The 23,700-nt window shown below is 40.0% G+C and overlaps 1 protein-coding gene across 1 annotated transcript in view; it reads right to left on the bottom strand.

The window, feature by feature from the left end:
• Positions 1-23,700, bottom strand: part of LOC120524987 (integrin alpha-X-like) — a 186,823-nt gene that overhangs the window by 131,168 nt on the left and 31,955 nt on the right. Inside the window, exons 3-4 of the mRNA XM_039746905.1 lie at positions 5,289-5,383; positions 1,363-1,430 (exon numbers count right to left, since the gene is read on the bottom strand). Of these exons, the coding sequence (XP_039602839.1) occupies positions 1,363-1,430; positions 5,289-5,383 (163 nt within the window). The remainder of the gene's footprint in view (positions 1-1,362; positions 1,431-5,288; positions 5,384-23,700) is intronic.

Below are 23,700 nucleotides of genomic sequence, written 5' to 3'. Positions count from 1 at the left end.
AGCCCCCAGCCTTGACTCTCGAAGAAGACAAGAAATAAACTCTCAGAGAAAAAACACTTGTAGGGAAAAATGGACGAAATTTTGGGAAAGTTAATTCAGTAAGAGACCCCTTTCCAGGTAGATTGGGCATGTAGTGGGTGTTAAAAAATGGGGTAAACACAATTCAGGACATAGAACAAAACACAAGTAATTCTCAACACAATACAATAGTATGATAGTAATAGTACAAGTACAGAGCAAACTGCAAGAGAAGATTGTATGACATAATAGGATTCTGCTTTGTTCAGAGTCCTGGAGACCTTGGACATCAAGCTGCCTCCTCTACTGGCTATTCTACGGCTGAGTCAGTGTCGTGCCAGACAGTTTTCAGCTTTTTCCACAACATCAGTGCTTGAAGTGGAACCAGATTACTGGTGGTGCCCCGTTTATGGAGATGTGTGGTGGAGGGGATTCTTCGGTGCAGCTTTCTGTACCATTGTGTTATTTTAAGAAAAGGACTTGGTACTTTCTAGCATGGTTTAAAAATGTTCTGGTATTCTACGCATTGTTCCCTGTGAAACATCAGTCCTCATTATACAATGATACTGAACTGAGGAAGAATTGATCATCAGGATACGTCAACCTTCAGCCGCGGTGGTACGCTCACTAAAAAAACGTGTGCAATCTGTTAACAAATGCCATAGGCAAATTAGCTGTTCTGATTTGGTTAGGATTTTGGAAAGGTTATGCTCAACCTTTATAATGCACTGGTGAGGCCTCATCTTGAGTACTGTGTGCAGTTTTGGTCTCCAGGCTACAAAAAGGACATAGCAGCACTAGAAAAGGTCCAGAGAAGAGCGACTAGGCTGATTCCAGGTCTAGAGGGGTTGAATTATGAGGAAAGATTAAAAGAGCTGAGCCTTTACAGTTTAAGCAAAAGAAGATTAAGAGGTGACATGATTGAAGTGTTTAAAATTATGAAGGGAATTAGTACAGTGGATCGAGACTTGTATTTTAAAATGAGCTCATCAAGAACACGGGGACACAGTTGGAAACTTGTTAAGGGTAAATTTCGCACAAACATTAGGAAGTTTTTCTTTACACAAAGAACGATAGACACTTGGACTAAGCTACCAAGTAGTGTGGTAGACAGTAAGACGTTAGGGACTTTCAAAACTCGACTTGATGTTTTCTTGGAGGAAGCAAGTGGATAGGACTGGCGAGCTTTGTTGGGCTGAATGGCCTGTTCTCGTCTAGATTGTTCTAATTCTAATTCTAATTCTAATTACTCTATGAATACTTGAAACTATAACATCTTAAAAGCCAGATTAAAAACAAAGGCACAAAAATGGGAATCTCACTCAGCTGTGTCTTATTACTCACCACAAGGCGTCCCATGCTGCCAGAACTGGTTGCCATTGACAGGCCCAATGCAATCCCAGGATTTAGCCCTGAAAATGTTTAAAACCAAAAGTCAGAATATTTTGAGGAGGCAAACTGATAATTTTCAATAAAAGTCATAATGACAGACAATGATAACAATGACATTATGTGGAACCCATGACTTTCTGGTAATCCAGCTATGGAGAACTTCCTATAAAAATGAAAATCTTGTAAAATATATTTTAAAAAATATATATTGCTACCATCCGGTTTCCTCCCACAGTCCAAAGACATGCAGGTTAGGAGCACTGGCAATTCTAAATTGTCCCTAGTGTGTGCTTGGTGTGTGGGTGTGTGTGTGTGTGTGCTCGCCCTGCAGTGGGCTGGCACCCTGCCCAGGGTTTGTTTCCTTCCTTGTGCCCTGTGTTGGCTGGGATTGGCTCCAGCAGACCCCCATGACCCTGTAGTTAGGATATAACGGGTTGGATAATGGATGGATATTGCTACCAGTATTAATACAAATTTAAAATATGTTAAGATATATCCCCAGGCAAGCTTGCCCTGCAGGCAGGTCCTCCAACTTGCAGGGAAAACTTGGGGGTTTGGGGCATGATTGGCACTCTGGCCACCATAAAAAACCTCACCCTGCCAGTGTGGCATTGAGGTGTCACTAGTTACACGGCCCAACTCGGGTTCTAATCCAGGTGGTTTTCTGTTTCATGCCCTCTCCTTTGAAGATCTTGTAGCCATTGTTTGTTTTTCATTAGTATATATGTTACCCAAATAATTGTAAAGTCATTTGTGAGAAGCTTTGTCAAAACAAAGCTTAACAAACACCTCAATAGAAATAGATAAAGGCAAAGGCTAGAAGACCATCTCCAAGCAGCTTGATGCTCCTGTTACAACAGTTGCACACTACACTTGAGACAAAACGAGAGCTTTTTGGCAAGTTGCATCAGCTCTATGTCCACAGGTGAAAAAATGAAGCTTTATAAGAAAAGAACATCATACCTACAGTGAGATATGGAGGCTCAGTTATGTTTTTGGGCTGCTTTGCTACATCTAACACAGATTACCTTGAGTCTATGCAAGGAACAATGAAATCTCAAGACTATCAAGACATTCTGGAGTGAAACATACTGCCCAGTGTCAGAAATCTCTATGTCAGTCACAGGTCATGGATCCTCCAACAGGATAATGAGCCAAAACACACAGCTAAAAGCACCAAAGAACAAAGCATTGGACTATTGTTAAGTCACCTTCTATGAACACTAATTTTAATCTATCAAACATCTATGGAACTGAAACATGCAGTCTGGAGAAGACCACCTTTCAAACCTGACACAGCTGAAGTAGTTTGTTCAGGAAGAATGGACCAAACTACCTGTTGACAGGTGCAGAAGTCTCACTAAGCGCTCCAGGAATCATTTGTTTGCAGCGATTGCTTCTAAAGGTTGTGCAACAAAATATTACGTTAAGGCTCCCATTATTTTGTCCAACCGATTTTCATTTGTATTATGTATCAGAAATATTCTGTTGAATCAAAACTCTAAAGCAAAGTCTAACTTTCGTTGAATATGGAAAAAAATCAATGATGAGTGCCAGTTACTTTTGTCGGTTCAAGTTATTTCAGGGACAATTCTGTTTTCATCTTTTTTAAGGAAGGGGTAGCAACAAATTTGCCATCATCATTTGCTTCTTTATGATGATCTGGAAAAGTAGCTTGCAGTTTCTCCAATTCTATTACCCATAATAATAAAAAAACAGATATTTTGAACTGAGTATTTGACCCTTGTTTTACGAGTATAAAGTCAGGTGCATATTCGCAGCTACTTTTTCAAACAACTGTACAGCTCTGATCAGTGGTAAAGTTGTTCAGTTCAAAATATTAGGTGGAGCTGCTTTGGGCATTCCATGTCAAAGTACCTAAACTAATACAGCCATTGCAGCTTACCGTATATCAAACTGGCTCATACGCCTTGTGATCGTCTTCTTCGATACACCATATACTGTAGGTCTGCAATCTGTCGTACTTTTAAGCCGCATAACAGAAGGTGTTCTATTGACCCAGCTGGAATGTCAAAGGATGGACATCCAGAGCAGGGAACTGCGTCACCTGAACTGGAGTGTAGTAGAGTCTGTTCCACCTGTTCTTCGATAATTTTCAAAAATAGTTTCATCTATATCGGAGTCTAAAAGGGCCGCCAACATTGTAATTTCTTCCGATAAATCATCAGTTCTCTCTCTGAAATACGTAATATCTTCGTCAGAATCCATTTCATTAGCAGTAGTAAGCATTTTTCTAATTAATTCTAGTGCTATTGATTCACCAATCAGTAACTAGAGGGGGTGTTAGAGCCCACCCTCTCAACTTTGACGAGTGAAAGTGACAGTTTTATTTCAAGTCGTATTTCATGGCGGTTTGCAGGAATGTTACGGACAAAATTAAATAAATAAATAAGCAACAAAAAACATATTCGTGACGCATTTATTTATTTATGCTCTCATTTCATGACAAATTTATTTATTTAGGCTCTCATTTCATGATACATTTATTTATTTATGCTCACATTTCACAGTACTTTTATTTATTTACGCATTTATTTATTTATTTATTTAATTTTGTCCGAAATATTCCTCCATACTTCTATGCCATCTCATTTTTTAATTTTTTTTCCATCTTCACAAAAAGCATCAGAATGTATGGCAGCGTATTTAACCCACAGAAAAAAAAATTAAGGATATGTGAAAAGGTCTATTTTGTGATTAAAGTGGAAATTTCGGCTTCAATCTTGAAAAGTACACTTTAACCTCATGGTTTACTTTATCATTAAAGTAGACCATCATGAACATCATTTTAAAACCGACCCACTTATTAATTACAACGTGCTTCTGGGGCGTCCTCCTGATCTGACAGCAGTGGCAAGCAGCAATAGATCACTACACCGAACACATTAAATTTATGATATTCCAGCTCTCTGCACATTTAGAATCCTTAGATTTATACTTGATATCACTTTCATGATGAAATGCATTAAAGTATGTATGTAACATTTTACAGATAAATCGTTAACTTTGTTTAAATAATGAATACTTTTCATAATTACACATGTGGGGACAGCATGGTGGCGGGGCGGTAGTACTGCTGTCTCACAGAGAGTCACATCAGTGGTGTTCCCTGACTGGAGTTTTCCTGGTGGGATTCCACACTGTGCTCTGTTTTCCTTACAAAGACATGAAGGTTTGAAGATTTGGTGATGCAAAAATGATGCTAGTGTATGGGTGTGCTTGTGTTCACCTTGCGATGAGCTGATTTTTTTTCTGTCTTGTGCCCGATGCTTGCTGGAATTAGCGCATACTCAGATTGATGGATAATCATTAAACATCCTTTTCAGAGATATTGTGGCAAGGTGTCCTCGGAATTTAGTGGATGTTTTTCTGGCAGTACACAACACAGCAAAGCTGAATGTTTTCTCACTGTGATAAAATATCTTGCACTGCCACCTGGTGGAATCTTCCAGATTTACGTATAGTACATGTGCAAGTATAAACAGAACAACACTTCAAGGTGTGTTACTTTTCAGCTGACAGTCTTGACTAGGGCTTATTTTTAGGGTAGGGCTTATATTATAGAGCAGCCTGAAAATCATGCTAGGGCTGATTTTCAGAGCAGGTCTTATATTTGGGAAAAAAACGGTAGTAGTAGTAATAATAATAAAACATTTTATTTATGGAGAGCCTTTCCAATGCTCAGGGAGCTAGCCTTTACATACCTCCAATATTCTTCAAGGAACTCTCTACCTGGTAGTGTGGACTTCTTTCACTTCCTTCTTTCCTTTTTCAATTCACTCCTTTCTCAAGCCACTAAGGTGTCATGTCTCTCTATGGCTACTTCTTAGAAGATGTGAATGATAATCTGCACTTACCTTGCAGTATAATTGGCCTGCACTTTTCTTCATCATATTCACAGCTGTAAAGCCCTCCTGTCCCATTGTCTTTTAGGGGTGCACTGACAATAACACTACAAAGAAAAATATTCATTCATTAATAGGGAATGGAGAAAAGAACTGTGCTGAAATTATTAGAACTGTTATCTGAAAAAAATTTGGGTAGTCTGCATGCTCTCCTGTTATCTACAAAACATTTTCTTTGGGTGCTTCAATTTTGTTCCTATGTCCCCAATATTTTTCTTAGCTCAACTGGTGATTAAAAGACTAAGATAAGACTAAAATATCCATGAGCTCCATGGTGTTAATAGTGAAAATCTCCACCCCTATACCCTTTGCTGAATACACCCCCAGTGGACACAGGCGTATACTCACACATTATGAACATCACCAATGTCAGTGATAAGTCAGAAAAAAGAGATTAAAGGAGGCAACAAATTCCATGACTTCACATTTGGTGAACTTGACATTCCGTTTTTTGTTCATTAGTGCATTATAATGAATTGTAAACTAGTTGATGAAGGAAATGTCACATTTATGATAAATCAGCTTTCTTGTCATCTTCTTCTCTGCACCCCATAATCCTATGGATATCCTATCAATTGGCAGCAGCATTCTAATTTGACCAGGGTCCTTTCCCCTTTTGAGCCAAGTGTACTACACTTTGGATACCTATCATAGTCCACTCTTGGATATCATCCAACCATCTTCTTTTCTGTCTTCCTCTTTTCTTTGTTTCTTCAGCTCTTTCAAGCCACTTGGATCTCCAGTACAAGTGAGTCAGAGGGTGCGTTTTGACTTTGGTAGAATTTCAGCAAAATAGCATTTTTTAGTTCCCTTGATTCTCAAATTTTTCTTTTCGCTGCAGATAATATGTTGAATTTTTGAATCGATTCAACTTTTTCCGAAAGTTAAATAAAATCTGCAAAATCTCCAGTGCTCTCTCTAAGCATGTTCACGTCATCTCTGGCCATGTTGTCTGGCAGTGATAAGCATAAAAAGAAAATGGAGCAAGGATCAGAAGAGAAAGCCTTTAGATTAGGTGGGCTGGTACTGCTGTTTACAAATTGTTTGGTTTTACCTGAGATGACAGTTAAAGTAGCAGAAAATCTGTCTCTGCAATGTGCATTCCCACTTCCCCAGCAAAATGGGGGTCCTGCTAAGCAAAGTTCCATTAAATGTTTGCTGTTCCATTGCATACTCTATGAGCCAATGAGCAGCAGGTGGAAGGAGATAACAGCTGCAGTGGCTTACCAAATTTCCAACTTGACTTGCAGTCTAAAAATACTTGTACTTTGTCATTAGTCAAACAAATCAAGAATTTTCCTAACAGAAGTGAAATGTCCAAGTAAGTGTAAGACCTCATCCTTCCATTTGACGTCTCCACTCCACTAACCCCTAACCCTAACACCTAACCCTAACCCTAATTTTAAAACGTTATAAGCAGGAATAAAAACAGCAGCCTTCAATGTTTTCTTTTATGTGAATTACTCAATGTTTGTGTGTGGGTTAAACTGCGTTACTGTCCATTTTATTTTTATTTTGAGTTTATATTTTTGCATAGCAGGTGAATTGAGCTAATTACAATAATAATAGATATTCAATATATAGCAATTTCATTTTGAATTAATATTTATAAATATGTTGTCCTGATGATTTTTGAATCTTTTAGGATGATTCTAAGGCAATTGTACAACCACTGCTTTGTGAACTGATATTTGTTTTAAGATAATAAAATATTGATTAACCCTATAACGCTGAGTGCGACATTTTCGTAACATTTAATTAAAATGTATCTGGCGGCGAAATTATAAAGCTTTTGGAGCCGACGACGATATCAACGAAATCGTAGCACTTCACTAGTACAAACTAATACCGCTAGTGACACATTTTAGCAGCAACCTGCTTGAATAGGGGCACATGTTTTGACCGATTGTGCGTTTGAGGTTAGTGGTAGATGGCGTTCAGTGCATTTTACGATAATTTTCAATCTAGTGAAGTTTTAGTGTTGATATTTTTGTATATGTTCATAAAACTGTAGTTTTTATGTCGAAGGTGTAATACGCATAAAAAACATTATATTTATTATATATTTCCGCTTTTTCAAAACGTAACAAATTCGTTACGTTCGTGTTTTGAATCGATGGTGACAAAAATGATCACAGCATGGATTGTGGTTTGTTTTATGGAAAACGGCGGATTTATGACCTAGATGGAAGCGGTACAGACTCAGACAAGGAACCAGATGCTAATAAGGATGAAACAGGTAAATAAAATGGGTATTATATTTAAAAATATTGATTTTACTATATAAAATTTTATTTATATTGCTATTCAGACTATTTTGATAACAATATTTGTTTTATCCCATGATAGGAAGTGAATATACGCACGAATATTTTGATTTGGATGAATGAGAAGACCTCGTAGTTAGTAATGATAATACTAGTGAAGATAAGTTAGAAACTTCAGTTGTTGAAGTTGAAGAATCAATTCCAATAACTACAAGTTCAAAGCCATCTACATCAAAAAAGCAAAGAATTCCTGTTTGGCGGCACATTTCTGGAGATGGTACAGCTAGACCTGTGCCTGAATGGTTAGAACAAATAGATTCTTCTGGGGTACTAAAACGTCCTGTTGAATATTTTAGACATTTTTTTCTCGAAGGATATCATTACTCATATTGTTGACCAATCAAATCTTTATGCAATCCAGCAAAATCCCAATAAACCTCTTGCACTGAGTAGCCAGGAACTTGAGCAATTTTGGGGTACACTGCTTGCTATGTCGATGGTGAAGCTCTCAAATTCACGTTTATATTGGAAGAGCAAACTAAACTGTCCTATTGTATCAGAAGTGATAAGTAGAGATAGATGGGAAGATATAAAGTCCAAGATTCATTTCAATGATAAATCACAAATTCCCTTACCTAATGAGAAAACAGATAAATTATTCAAGATCCGGCCTTTGATAGACCATTTACAAAAAAAGAATTACCAATGCCCCAAATGCTATGCGTGGATGAACAGATAGTTCCATTCAAAGGTAGATCAAGCATAAAACAATATACACCCAGCAAACCACACAAGTGGGGATACAAATTGTTTGTTCTTTGCGATGACAAAGGCATCATGTATGATTTTTTCATATATTCAGAGAAAATTGAACTGGTATTAGGAGAACCCGACTTGGGAGCTAGTTCAAATGTAGTACTGAAATTGGCCCAATCAATTCCTGTTGGATTGAACCATTTATTATATTTTGATAACTGGTTTACGTTACTTCCTTTGATGACAACTTTAGCAAAGAAAAAAATATTTAGCTTGGGAACTGTTAGAATCAATCGTTTGCCTGGCATCCCACTAATCAAGGACAAAGATTTGATGAAAAGAGGCAAAGGGTCCCATCAAGAAATGACTGCTCTAGTTGAAGATACTGAAGTACGTGTAGTGGAATGGGCAGATAATAGAGTTGTAAACCTTATGTCAACTTTTGCCTCGGCAGAACCAAAGGCCAACTGTAAGCGATATGACAAAAAGACAAAACAAACCATCACAATCGATTGCCCCGCTATTGTGAAAACCTACAATCAGTTTATGGGAGGTGTTGATTTGATGGACTCGCTAATTGCACTGTACAGAATTCACATCAGATCGAAAAAATATTATCACAAATTATTTTTTCATTTTATAGATGTGACTGTTGTGAACTCTTGGCTACTTTATCGCAGAGACTGTGAGAGCCTTCAGTTACCAAAAAAAAAAAAAAAAATCCAGAGTCTGTAAGAGTTCAAAATGAGCATCACTGAAGCTCTTCTTCTTGAAGGAAAAAGTAATAGACCAACAAAAAGAGGCAGACCTTCTACTAGCTCTACTGATGTTGAGTTTGCTAACAAAAAGAGAAGAGGTCCTGCCACCAAAAGTATCCCTGGAAGAGATACCCGTCTGGATGGTCTTCACCATTACCCTGAGGTCACAAACAGAGGAAGATGCAAAAATGAAAATTGCAAGAGTGCACCAGTATTTGTCTGCAGCAAATGCAAAGTTCATCTTTGTATCACAAAAGAAAAAAATTGTTTTGTTCAATTTCACACTAACTAAAATTATAAACAAATAAATTTTGTATTATATTTTATAAATAAAATAAGTTTTCAGTTTGTTTTTTTTATTTAATAATAAAATAAGATGAAAAATAATATAGAAATGAAGGTGCATTTTTTATTCTTGTATTATAAATTCATGGACGAATGTGACAATTTGGTTACATTTAAAAAACATTGCAAATTTTATATTTTTTAATATATTTTGGTTGTTATATATATTGACAACTATGAAAGTAAAGAATAAAAACAAAATTTTTTTTTTCCTGAAATTAAAAATTCAGGCGTTATAGGGTTAATGAAATAAAAGTCTCTGTGATTTTAATTGGGACAAGTTACTGTTTATTCAGATTGAAAGTGAAACTAAAGCCTTGTTGGGTAGGTAAAACATCTCTGTCTCTACCAAAATATCACTGTTTCCTCAGGATTTCAAGCTTCCCGTTATAAATTATTTCTTGGTAACATATCTGTAAAGAACCAATTGTTATCGGGAGAAGGAAGGATCCAAAAAGCTGTTAAGAACACTGGATGCAAAACACGAGTTGTCCATAAATACGGTGCTTCCTATGTTGGTGAATGTTGTAAAATAAATACCCACATTCATCTTACAGAGTGTTACGACAAGAAAAAGCATGCTTATGCAAATACATCATTTCATACCATTAAAAATTGTTAATTATAATAATAATATTAGTACATTTTATTTATATGGAACCTTTTTCATGCTCAAAGCACCTCACAGATATTCAAATAGAACAACAGGCATATACCACACTGGATGCAAATAATATTTGCATAAAACACTAAAAAAGATAAACACAGGATAAGCAAAGCATTGAATAAGAGACAATAAACCAGAATTAAATATAGAAATACAAATACTATAAGAAAACCCTGAACCAATAATATAATTTGTGATACAAACACAAATCTTCTTGGGCATTTGAACAAAGAGGGTAAACTGAAAGAAGGGCCAGAAAGTCGGGGTAAGTTAAATGTCTTCCTGAACAGATGAGTTTTAAGGTGTCTTAAAAGAATGAATTAAGTTGGCTGATCCAATTAATTCTAGAAGGTCATTCCAATATCTGGGTGCTATAGAGCTGACGGCTCTGTCACCCACAGAGTACAGGTTAGTGTGGGACACAACAAGAATCCGAAGACCTTAGTGGGCAAACATGAGCGTAGGAGTTACAGGAGGAGGTCACTGATGTAGTCTGGTGCAAGGCCATTTAAAGCTTTATAGGTTATTAACAGAATTGTATATTCAATCCCAGTTCTCAAGAAATACTCCAAATAGCTAGCGTCTCCCAGTGCCTCTGACAATCAAATCCAGCTCCTGGCCTTCACGAGCGGCTCATTAATGAGTCCGGCGAAACCCGTTTTAAACCAACAGGAGAAGGGATGGAAGGCGGTCCACTGGCCTCAAAACCAGTTGCTTCGGGCAGATGGGGCTCGTTAGCCTTGTAAGGCTACTCATCTAGGAGAAGGAAAACTCTGATCCCAAACCTCCACTGCCTTGTGGCTAGACCCATTCATGGGGAAGGCTAGGGGAGTAAACCCCGAAGACAAATCAGGAGTCGGAGTCCCTAAGGCAGGTTGCTATCTGCTTGTCTCATAGCTTTCTGGCAACTCCTGCGACACCTTGGATGCCAAGATGTATAGGCTATGCCTTTCCCTTGTAAACATCTGATGTGTGGAGAGAGGGGAACTGGTACATGGGCAACATCAGTCTCTCCTCAACATGCTGCCCAGGCTTGCGCCCTGGAGAGGACACTCCAGCTTCGCTATTCAGCGTCGACAAAACACGGAAGGCAGCAGTCTACCGGTTATAAGCCACCTGCTCGATTGACGTGAGCTGGCGCCAGGGGTTGCCTTCGTCGGTGGGAGAGACTACCTTATCTCATTGGACAGCTACCGCCCGCCTCAAACTGGGCAGCCCCCAGTCAATAAGGTGTTGTCTCGTCACAGTCTGTCTGCCCTACTGGGTGCGTAGGGCTCAGGACATTAATATGGCCGACAAGCAGACTGTAAAGTAAGCACCAAGCCAAACAATAAAAACAAAATCAAACTACAAACAGAAAGAACGACACTTGAGAATTGGAACTTGGAACGTAAGAACAATGACACCAGGCCTGTCTGATAGTGTACAGGACATAAGTGATGCTCGCAAAACAGCAGTCATCAATAATGAGCTGGCAAGGCTGCATATTGACATCGCAGCCCTCCAGGAAACACGACTGCCGGACTCTGGAAGCATAAAGGAGAAAGAATACACATTCTTCTGGCAGGGAAAGAAAGATGACGAAGTCAGAGAACATGGTGTGGGCTTTGCAATAAACAACTCTCTATTAGATATGATTGAGCCATGCAAACCGGGCACAGAAAGGATAATGACACTTCGCCTTCTCACAAGTACAGGCTACGTAAATCTGATCAATGCCTATGCACCAACCATGCAAGCCAGCACCGAAACTAAAGATCAGTTCTATGAGCTACTAAACAGTGATGTTGCCGCAGTCCCTACTTCAGAACACCTCTACCTTTTGGGAGATTTCAATGCCCGGGTCGGCTCTGACCACGAATGCTGGCCAAGTGTGCTAGGTCACCATGGCATAGGGAAAATGAACGAAAATGGCCAGAGATTACTCGAACTCTGCTGCTATCACAGCCTATGTGTGACAAACACCTACTTCCAGAACAAGGCATGTCACAAGACATCATGGAGACACCCAAGATCAAAACATTGGCATCAGCTGGACTTGATCATCACCAGGCACAAATTTCTGAACAGCATCCACAACACCAGAGCTTACCATAGCGCTGATTGCGATACAGATCACTCCCTCGTTGCCTCAAGGATTAAGTTACGCCCCAAGAGGCTCCACCTCTCCAAAAAGAAATGTCAGCCAAAATCAACACCTGCCGGACCACCGACCTAATCAAGAACAAGGAATTTATAGAACAACTGGGGGAACTGCAGAATTGTGACCAAGAGCCAAATGCAGAGGACAGATGGAACTTACTCCGGAACACCATCTACAGAGCTGCCATCCTGACGTATGGCAAAAAGGAGCACAAGAACACTGACTGGTTCGAGGCCAATGCTGCAGAGCTCGAGCCCGTCATTGACGCTAAGAGAAGGGCACTGATCAACTATAAACACGACCCAAGTCAGTACAACCTCCAAGACTTGAAGGCTGCCCGAAGAAAAGCCCAACAGACTGCTCGTCGCTGCGCAAACGACTATTGGCTCCAGCTGGCAAGCAGCATTCAGCAAGCGTCAGACACTGGCGACACAAGAAACATGTACGAGGGCATCAAGCAAGCAACAGGCAAACCAATAAAGAAGACTGCACCCTTAAAGTCCAAATCAGGCGAGACCATCACAGACAAAGACAAACAAATGGGAAGGTGGGTGGAGCACTACCTGGAACTGTACTCCAAAGAAAACTCTGTCACTCAGACAGCGATGGACGCCATAGAAGACTTGTCAGTTCTGCAGGAGCTGGACACCGAACCTACCATGGATGAACTCAGCAAAGCCATTGATTGCTTGAAAAGCGGAAAATCACCGGGTGATGATGGTATTCCGACAGAGATTATCAAATGCGGAAAACCAGCTCTTCTCAGACCACTCCATGAGCTCCTCTGTATGTGTTGGAGGGAAGGCAAAGTTCCACAGGACATGCAACGCCAAGATTGTCACTCTGTACAAGAACAAGGGAGACCGCAGCGACTGCAACAGCTACAGGGGTATTTCACTGCTGAGCACGGTGGGCAAAGCCTTTGCCCGCGTGATTTTGGAACGCCTTCAGATCCTCGCGAATCGTGTGTATCCCGAGTCACAATGCGGCTTTAGGCCAGAAAGATCCACAGTTGACATGATCTTCTCAGTACGCCAGCTTCAAGAGAAGTGCAGAGAACAGCAGATGCCATTATTCATCGCCTTCATAGATCTGACTAAAGCGTTCGACCTTGTAAGCAGGAGCGGCCTGTTTCGGTTACTAAAGAAGATCGGTTGTCCACCTCAGCTGCTCAGCATTATAACCTCTTTCCACGACAACACGCAGGGAGTGGTCAGTTACGACGGGGACAGTTCAGAACCCTTCACAATCAAAAGTGGCGTCAAGCAGGGCTGTGTCCTAGCACCTACTTTATTCAACATTTTCTTCTCAATGCTGCTAAACTTTGCTTTCAAGGGCTCTGCCGAGGGTGTTTACCTACACACTAGGAGTGACGGAAAGCTGCTGAATATGGCCCTGCTAAGAGCAAAGACCAAGATTCGCACTGTCCTTGTCAGGGACATGCTGTTTGCTGATGACGCTGCCCTAATGTCACATACAGAGGAACACCTCCAGCAGCTAATGGACCGCTTTGCCCAGGCATGCAGGGAATTCGGATTGACAATCAGCATCAAGAAGACCAACGTCATGGGTCAAGACATCTCTGCTCCACCCTCTATCACCATCGACAATGAAGTGCTGGAGACCACCGATAAATACATATACCTGGGCTCCACTATTACCAGCAACTTGTCTCTCGACAACGAGATTGACAAGAGGCTCGCCAAAGCAGCCAGCGTCATGGCCAGGCTGAGCAAACGTGTGTGGTCCAATAACCATCTAACACAGAATACCAAACTTAAGGTATATCATGCATGCGTTCTCAGCACTCTGTTGTATGGCAGTGAGGCCTGGACCACCTACGCCCGGCAGGAAGACCGCCTCGAGAGCTTCCATCTTCGCTGCCTCCGATGCATCCTTAACATCACGTGGCAAGACAAAGTCACCAACACTGCCGTGCTTGATCAAGCCAGCTCACTGAGCATACACCTCCTTCTATGCCAAAGACGCTTACGTTGGCTGGGCCACGTGCATAGAATGCAAGATGGACGCATACCCAAAGACATTCTGTATGGTGAATTGGCCGCAGGACACCGCCCCATTGGTCGCCCACATCTTCGCTTCAAAGATGTCTGTAAACGCGATCTCAAGCTGACTGGCATCGACCCTGACAGTTGGGAACAGCTTGCTGATGACCGGAACGCCTGGCGCCAGACTGTCCATGAAGGCATCAAGAGGGGTGAGCAACATCGCAGTCAACAGATGGAAACCAGAAGGCAAAGGAGAAAAATGAGACAGCAGAAACAGGACTCGGGCCCCCCATCCAGCTTCACCTGCAGCCACTGTAGAAGAGACTGTCGATCTAGGATCGGACTGCTGAGTCACTCCAGACGCTGCCCCCAAAAACACAAATGAAGATCATTCCAGAGCGCAAACATCATCTTTCGAGATGGACGAATGCCTACTATATTCAATCCTGTAAGATAAAGGGAGCCAGTGAAGGTGGAGCAGGATAGTTGTTGCTGTTGTGGATCTGTGGCACTAGGGTTCTGAACCAACCTGAGCTGTGATAAAAGATAAGAAGGGACATCTATGTAGCCAGTGGTTTTAAGTCTGCCACTGTGATCTGTGAGGATTATTCTGTATTTTATTAAAAATAAGTATTTTCTGAAGCTACATAAACCAGCTGATAGGGTGAAAACTAACAGATGAATGGACAGAAACACACAAAAAGACAGGTTATTTAAAAGTACTGATGTGCCATGATCAATATACAGCCAGGGTTACGGTCTGCAGAAGCCATGAGTGATTAGAGAAGGTGCAAAAGGTGCTATGTTGGTCTGAGAAGAGCACCACACAGGTGGCAGTTACCCATACTTGGCAAGTTTCATTAAAAGTTCACTAATTATGCAATATATGTCAGTATTTATATTGGAAAGGAACCACCAAGAAGCCAATGCCACCAACACTCTGCTGGACTGAACTTAGATTTATCAGCACTCCCTACTGAAGAACTGGATGATGATTGTTCCATTGGCTTTTCTTCGACCTTGATATGTATGCAGGGAGTGGAAGCTACATTTTGAAAGCAAATTAAATACATATACCTCTTTTTGTACCATATTTCTCTTATTTTTGCCATAGTTACTAAAGGGATGTGTATAAAGCTTGAGTATGTCTTGCATTCAATAAAGAACACAATACCAAGGAGCAAGGGCCCCCTGCTGGAGACAGCCTGTCAGTAGGGAGTTCCAGTAGTCAATGCAGAATGTAATAATAAAAGCATAGACAAGTTGATCAGCCTCAGAAAAGGAGCGAAATGAGTGAATATGGAATATGTTACGGTGTAAGAAAGAAAGTTTCTTAATGTTACGAGTAAGGATGGAGTAAGAAAGGGAAGAATCAAAAATGACACCAATATTCCTAGCAGAAGAAGGTCTAATGACATCATCACCAAGAGTGACTGAGAAGGAAGCTGAGCTTTAGTGCCAATCAGCATGACGTTGGTTGTGTTACAGTTTAATTTTAAAGAGTTACATTCCATCCAGATTTTAAGTTCACTAAGGCAACTTATGAGCTGAGAAAGCTGTGATGAACTTTTATGTTTAACATGGTAATAGATCTGAGTATAATCAGCATGTAAGTGGTGTCCCAGTCCAAAGCTTTGAATACAATGGCCAAGAGGAAGCATCTAGATCCAGGATAGCAGAGGGCTGAGGAGAGAGCATTATGGAGCTCCTTGTGTGGCACTGGCACTGGCACTGAGCGGGACCTACTGGTGTGAAGACGAGCGAACTCTTGCCTATCAGTCATTAGGAATTAAACCACTAGAGGGCAGTGCCAGAGATACCCAGAATGTTCTCATTTCTGGACAGTAGAATGTCATGCTTGACAGTATTGAATGCGGCACTGAGGTCTAAGAGAACTAATATGCTAGTCTGCCCAGAGTCTGCCACCACAAGCAGATAATTAGTTACTAAAAGCAGATGAGTTTCAAAGTTGTGCAGTGTTCTGAAACCAGACTGAAAGGGCTCCATCATCTTACTACAAGGTAAGTAACCGGTGAGTTGGGAAGCCACAACACCTTCAAGAACTTTGGACATAAAACACAATTGATAAAGAAACCGAAAATTAAGACCAGCCTTTTTAAATGTTGCAGTTACAGAAATGATTTTAAAGGTAGTTGGCTCAAAGCCGATGACAAGGGATTGCATTTATTATTGTCATAATAGCTGGCATTATAGCATAAAGGTAAGATTTGAGAAAGATGGTAGAGATGGGGTCTAGTACACAAGTAGTGGGCCTCACCTTACAGAGTAGGTCATCAACAAATATATAGGTGAAACTGGTGAAAATCTGAAAAAGGAGCTGGAACAGGGAAAATATAAATGGAGGGTGGCTTTGTATTAGTTGAATTATTTAGGTTTACTTTTGTCAAAAATGAAAGAATTTTTCAGTCTTCAGTAGAAGAGGTGATTGGGCCAGGTGTAGGTTAAAATAGTTTATTAACTACAGAGAATAAAAACCCATGGGTTATCATGGCCAGTCTCTACCATTATTCCATAGTTTGTATTCTTGACTGCAGTTAGTGCATCTCTGTAAGCTCTTTGATGGTCAGAGAAAGCCTGGGCATGCACAGTGGGGACACTCTTATGTGACATTCTCTCAAGGTGTCAGTCAGCTGCTTTAATATACTGTAATGTTGATTTACGCAATGGAGCGGAACACTTAAAGGAAAACTTGTGAAAAAAAGATCAGAAATGGATCCAGGTAGGATAGAGGAACAGATATTTTTAAGGTTACTGAAAGAAGTTTAATGTTTATAGTTAAGAGCAGGGAGAGGAATCAGGACAGTGAAATCGGAGATCAGAAAGGCCCGAACCAGTGGTGTGAGTGTTGCCACCTGATGATCCAGGTGTACAAACCAGAGTTAATATGTGACTGCCACAGTGAGTAGGAAAATCTACAAGTCAAAACAGACCAGTATGGATAGGAATTTATTTATTATTTTAAATTCACCTACAAGAATAACTGTCTAGGAAAGAACTTAAATGAATTAGTAATTCAGTCAGATCAGATAAAAAAAGACCCATTGTATTTTGGAGGATAATAGAGAACAATAAGATAGGACCAGATTTCATTATTAGTTTTAGAGACCAGACTCTCAAAGAACAATGGACATAATTTGGGATTCTATTGATGTTTAGCTCTCACAATTATAGTGAGCAGCCCACCAAAAAGTAAACATAACCAGACAGAGTTGCCTCGATTAGAAACATAAACTCTTTTAGGTGTTTGTCAAGATTCTATTAATATTATAATAATTATTATAATTTCAAGGTTGCAGTCTGTAATGAATTCTGACATTACCAGTGCTTTGCCATTGATAGACTTGTGTCCAACTTCCCGTGTAGGTAGAAGGCTGAAATTTGGCAGGCTCATTCCTTACAGCTTACTTACAAAAGTTGGGCAGGTTTCATTTCGAAATTCTACGCCTAATGGTCATAACTGGAAGGTATTTTTCTCCATTAACTGTAATAGAGTTGAGCTGGAAAGATGTGGGGGCGGAGTTTCGTGTGACATCATCACGCCTCCCACGTAATCACGTGAACTGACTGTCAACGCAGTACGTAGAAAACCAGGAAGACCTCCAAAAAGCGCATAAGAAAACATGCATTATATAATTGAGAAGGCAGCGAAACAATAAGAAGCGAGCGAGTGACATATACTACCATATTCATGACTGCTGCTACCTCGGAAAGAAAGCAAGGTGTAAACCTAAACTTTAAATTAAGTTCATAGACAGGCTACCGCTGGCGTTTCACATGCCCACAGGTAATGCGGGATACAAGTTTAATGAGAGGACGCAGGATATAAACGAGAGTTTTGATCACTTTGTAACTAAGTTAAAATTGTAGGTGAAGGGTGTGCTTATGCAAATTCGAGACTGTGTTTGTGGGGATTGACAGTTAAGGCGGGTGGGGGAGTCACGTCATCATCTCCCCTCCCATTCATCTGATTTCGCTCTGAGCTGAGCTCCGCGGCTAACGCCGTCTTCTGAAGCAACTTCGTCAGACTGCCACCAAATACTCACAGAAAAATCCACAAGTTAATACACACGCTGTCTCTAGAGTTTCTACACACTGAATCCTCCAGGCACTACTTACAAAAGGTCACATTGACAATCATGTTACGTTATTTTTAAAATCTTTTCTTAGCACAAGCACAGCTGAGAAGCTTCGATGCATGTGCTCCATAACGCGTTAAAAAATAATGCATTTAATCACACTTTGCATTACAAGCAAAGGGAGCTTTTGTCAATGCATGATTTCCTGGTACACCGATTACATTGATCAACGCATCCCGATTAATTTTACCCTCGCACCACCTTAGTCTGAGAAGTATGAAAAAATATGAGGTTAACACAGAAAAACAGATCACCAATTAAAGCTTTATGAATAATCGATTCGCCATCAATAATTGTTTTGGTAAAGCCATCCTCCTTCCATTTTATAATTTTTCCCGCCACTAGCCATGATTAAATGAACGGTAAAAAAGTAAGAGCAAAGCGAGGGTGACTTATTTAGGCAGGCATATATATGACAGCAACACTCATGACAATGTCAATCATGTTACGTTATTATTAAAATGTTTTCTTTTCTTTTTCATTACTTCTTTAACAAACTACTTCTCCGCTGAGAGGCGCGGGTATTTTGCTATATAAACTGCTCAAAAAAATTAAAGGAACACTATGAAAACACATCAGATCTCAATGGGAAAAAGAAATCCTCCTGGATATCTATACTGATATAGACTGGGTAGTGTGTTAGGAACGAAAGGATGCCACATCGTTTGATGGAAATGAAAATGATCAACCTACAGAGCCCTGAATTCAAAGACGCCCCAAAAATCAGAGTGAAAAAATTATGTGGCAGGCTAGTCCATTTTACCAAAATTTAATTGCAGCAACTCAAAATTGTACGCAGCACTTTGTATGGCCCCTGTGTTCTTGTGTACATGCCTGACAACATTGGTGCATGCTTCTAATGAGATGACAGATGGTGTTGTGGGGGATCTCCTCCCAGATCTGGACCAGGGCATCACTGAGCTCCTGGACAGTCTGAGGTGCAACCTGGTGGCATTGGATGGACCAAAACATAATGTCCCAGAGGTGTTCTATTGGATTTAGGTCAGGAAAGTGTGGTGGCCAGTCAATGGTATCAATTCCTTCATCCTCCAGGAACTGCCTGTATACTCTCACCACATGAGGCCAGGAATTGTCGTGCACCAGGAGCCACTGTACCAGCATAGGGTCTGACAATGGGTCCAAGGATTTCATCCTGATACCTAATGGCAGCCAAGGTGCCTTTGTCAAGCCTGTAGCGGTCTGTGTGACCCTCCATGGATATGCCTCCCCAGACAATCATTAAACCCATCACCAAACTGCTCATGCTGAATGATGTTACAGGCAGCATAATGTTCTCCATGGCTTCTCCAGACCCTTTCACTTCTGTCACGTGCTCAGGGTGAACCTTCTCTCATCTGTGAAAGCACAGGGCACCGGTGGTGCATCTGCCAATTCTGGTATTCTATGGCGAATGCCAATCGAGCTGCATGCTGCTGGGCAGTGAGCTCAGGGCCCATTAGAGGACATGGGGCCCTTGGGTCACCCTCATGAAGTCTTTCTGGTTGTTTGGTCAGAGACATTCAAACCAGTGGCCTGTTGGAGGTCATTTTGTAGGGCTCTGACAGTGCTCATCCTGTTCTGCTTTTCCCAAAGGAGCAGATACTGGTCCTGCTAATGGGTTAAGAACCTTCTATGGCCCTGTCTAGCTCTTCTACAGTAGCTGCTTGTCTCCTGGAATCTCCTCCATGCCCTTGAGACTGTCCTAGAAGACACAGCAAACCTTCTGGCAATGGTACATATTGATGTGCCATTCTGGAGAAGTTGGACTACCTGTGCAACTTCTGTAGGGTCCAGGTATCACCTCATGGTACCAGTAGTGACACTGACTGTAGCCAAATGTGAAACTAGTGAAAAACAGTCAGAAAAGATGAGGAGGGAAAAATGTCAGTGGCCTCCACCTGTTAAACCATTCCTGTTTTGGGGTCATCTCATTGTTGCCCCTCTACTGCATCTGTTGTTAATTTCATTAACACCACAGCAGCTGAAACTGATTAACAACCTCCTCTGCTACTTAACTGACCAGATCAGTATCCCAGAAATTTCATTGACTTGATGCTATACTCTCATTAAAAAGTGTTCCTTTAATTTTTTTGAGCAGTATATATAATATATGAATGACCTCCAAAGAGCGCTGAGACTTTTGATATCATGAACGTGTCTGCAAAAACTGGGGTCTCCTGCCCAGCAAAAGTCGAGCAGCCAGCGCGCATAGCTGTGCCGGCCTTTGAGACGCTGACTGCGCTTCTGCCTTAAGTCAAAGTGAGCACTTTTAATTTTTTTCATCCTGCCCCTGCGCTATAGCCCAGACAAGTGCAAACACGGGACCCCTTTTCTACACCACGACAAAATAATATTAAGGCCATTCACACTATCTTTTGCACGTATACGATTATGAGATCCTCAGCTTGGATTTTGAAGACACGCAAAGGAGTGGAGGACTGACAGTGCCATCACAGCCGATTAATGGCGGGGACGTCTCACCAGTCTACACAAGACCCACCGCGACTGTCCCCAAAAGGCGATCATAACGTCAGCGAAAACATCTCTCTATACTATATAAAAGAAAAAGGCAACTTTCCTTTCTTTACACCTTTTTTCCTTTTATCCCAAACCAAAGCCTTTCTCTCTTAACACTGCAGAGGACACAAAACTAATTTTCTTTAAATGCCGGTAAGGCACATTACCAGAGGCACAAATTTGAACGTTCACATAGAAAATGTAATTTCAATGTACCTGTACTTCTTAAAACGTTAATGTTTTACTGTTTAATAACTTATAGACTATAAGTTATTATTTTTCCCTTGCACTCAGTGACCAAACCTATACACACACACACACACACATACATACATACATACACACATATATATAATTTGTGTGTATGTATGTATGTGTGTGTATATATGATGTAGATAGGTATGTATGTATATATATATATATATATATGTGTGTGTGTATATATATATGTGTATATGTAGATATGTATATAGATATGTAGATATGAAGATATGTATGTATATATATGTGTATGTGTGTGTGTGTGTGTGTGTGTGTGTGTGTGTGTGTGTGTGTGTATATATATGACAGCAGCAATCCAAGCTGTGAGAAAACAGTAAAAAGGAGGCGTGTCAGACGTCGTGGTACATTTTCTGATGCAGCTAGACGAAAATAACTTTGTGACCACCAAATACACAAAACAATTACTTTGACAATCATGTTACATTATTTTTAAAATGTTTCCTTTTCTTTTTCATAACTTCTTTAACACATGACATCGCTGCGAAGCGCGGGTATTTTGCTATATATATATATATCACAGCGACACTCATAACAGTGACAAAACAATTACATTGACAATCATGTTACGTTATTTTTAAAATGTTTCCTTTTCTTTCTCTTTCCTTCTTTAACACACTACTTCTCCGCTGCCAAGCACGGGTAGATATATATATAGATAGATAGATATGAGAACATCACTCATATCAATGACAAAACAATTACATTAACAACCATGTTACGTTATTTTTGAAAATTTTCCTTTTCTTTTTGGTACCTTCTTTAACACACTACTTCTCCGCTGCGAAGCGCGGGTATTCTGCTAGTATAAAATAAAGACAGAGAGAGTGAGAGATTAGAACTTTAGAACAATGGAACAATCTAGATAAGAACAGGCCATTAAGCCCAACAAAGCTTTCCATTCCTCATTACTCAATTCTTCCAAATTTACATTAAATCCAGTTTTGAAAGTCCTCCTGTCTTACTTGGTAGCTTACTGCATGTTTTTGTGATTCTATGAGCAAAGAAAACCTTTCTGATATTTGTACAAAATTTACCTTGAACAAGTTTCCTACTGTGTTCCTGTGTTGTCGATAAACTCATTTTAAAGCAACAGTCTAGATCAGCGTTTCTCAACCTTTAAGTATTTGAGACCCAAGTTTTCATAACAGTTTTAATCGCCCCACCTAACATTTTTTGAAATGTAGATGCATATTTTATTATACCTACTTAACTTTTATCGACATTTATCTAACTCTGTATTTATTGTTCTAGTATCAGAATGTAGTTTAAGTTAATTTGTTTTGGTTTCAACAGATGTTTTTTTATCATATTTTTGATTCTTGTTTTCTTTTTTTCACATCTTCGCGCCCCCCCTAGGGGGACTCACACCACAGGTTGAGAACCGCTGATCTAGATCCACTGCTCAAATTCCCTTCATAATTTTAAACGCTTCATCCACTCTTTTCCAAAACACGAGAATTGTATTATATTACCATCACTTGAACCTAGTAGTTAAACCACGTTCACAATTTCAATTCTGCCGTGATTATTACAAAATACTAAATCTAGACAAGGGTTACCCAATTGTTGATGCTTTAAATACTTTGTTAAAAATAGTCACTGATTACTTCTAAAAACTACTGCTCTTGTGCTCTGCTACTTGCAAGAATATCCCAGTTAATATTCAGATAGTTAAAGTCCCCCATGACTGTAACATTCTCCTGTAAATATGTCTTTTTAATATTAGCAAAAATATGTGCATTGAAATTACTGTCTGCAAGGGGAAATCTTTAGCACAGTCCTAAAATAAGGCCTTCTAGAAGAAGCCAGATGTTCTCACTAAAATGAGGTTAATTGTCCAATTGAAGAGGACTTGCATTTAAAACCTAACACAATCTGTAAGAATCCTGCACCTTTTTATCAGCAAGACAAGCACAAAGCCAAAGCTTTACAGGAATGGCTTCAAAACAACAACGTTAATACCCAGGAGTGGCTGAGTCTAATGTAAATCTAATTGAGAATTTGTAGCTGGACTAGGAAAAGTCATTCATCTGTGATCCCTACATAACTTGACAGAGCTTCTACAGTTTTGCAAAGAAGAATGAGGAAAAATGTCTGTCCATATGTGCAAAGCTGACAGAGACCTGTGCACACAGACTTATGGCGGTCGTGGCTGCCAATAAGTAGTACACCTACTAAATACTGACCTGAAGGGGGTTAATACTAATATGTTATTTTGTATTTTATATTTGTGAACAAATGAGACCACTTTGTATTGATTGTTTTCATTTTAACATTAATAAGTCTTCTCCTGTGGGTCAGTTAAAACAAATCCACTGAGATTCAATATTGTATAATTATAGAGTATGAAACCATTCAAGAAGTGAATACTTTTTTTAACCACTGAATGTAGCTACTCTAGTGTATTCAGCTATGGTCGCTTACTGTACACTTGGTTATAGATGTAGGGAGAGCAGATTTTCA

The sequence above is a fragment of the Polypterus senegalus genome, chromosome 3, assembly GCF_016835505.1.
Source record: "Polypterus senegalus isolate Bchr_013 chromosome 3, ASM1683550v1, whole genome shotgun sequence".
Lineage (NCBI taxonomy): Eukaryota > Metazoa > Chordata > Cladistia > Polypteriformes > Polypteridae > Polypterus > Polypterus senegalus.
Note: the sequence above shows the minus strand (reverse complement) of the source record. Positions and strands in the feature narration are given on the sequence as shown.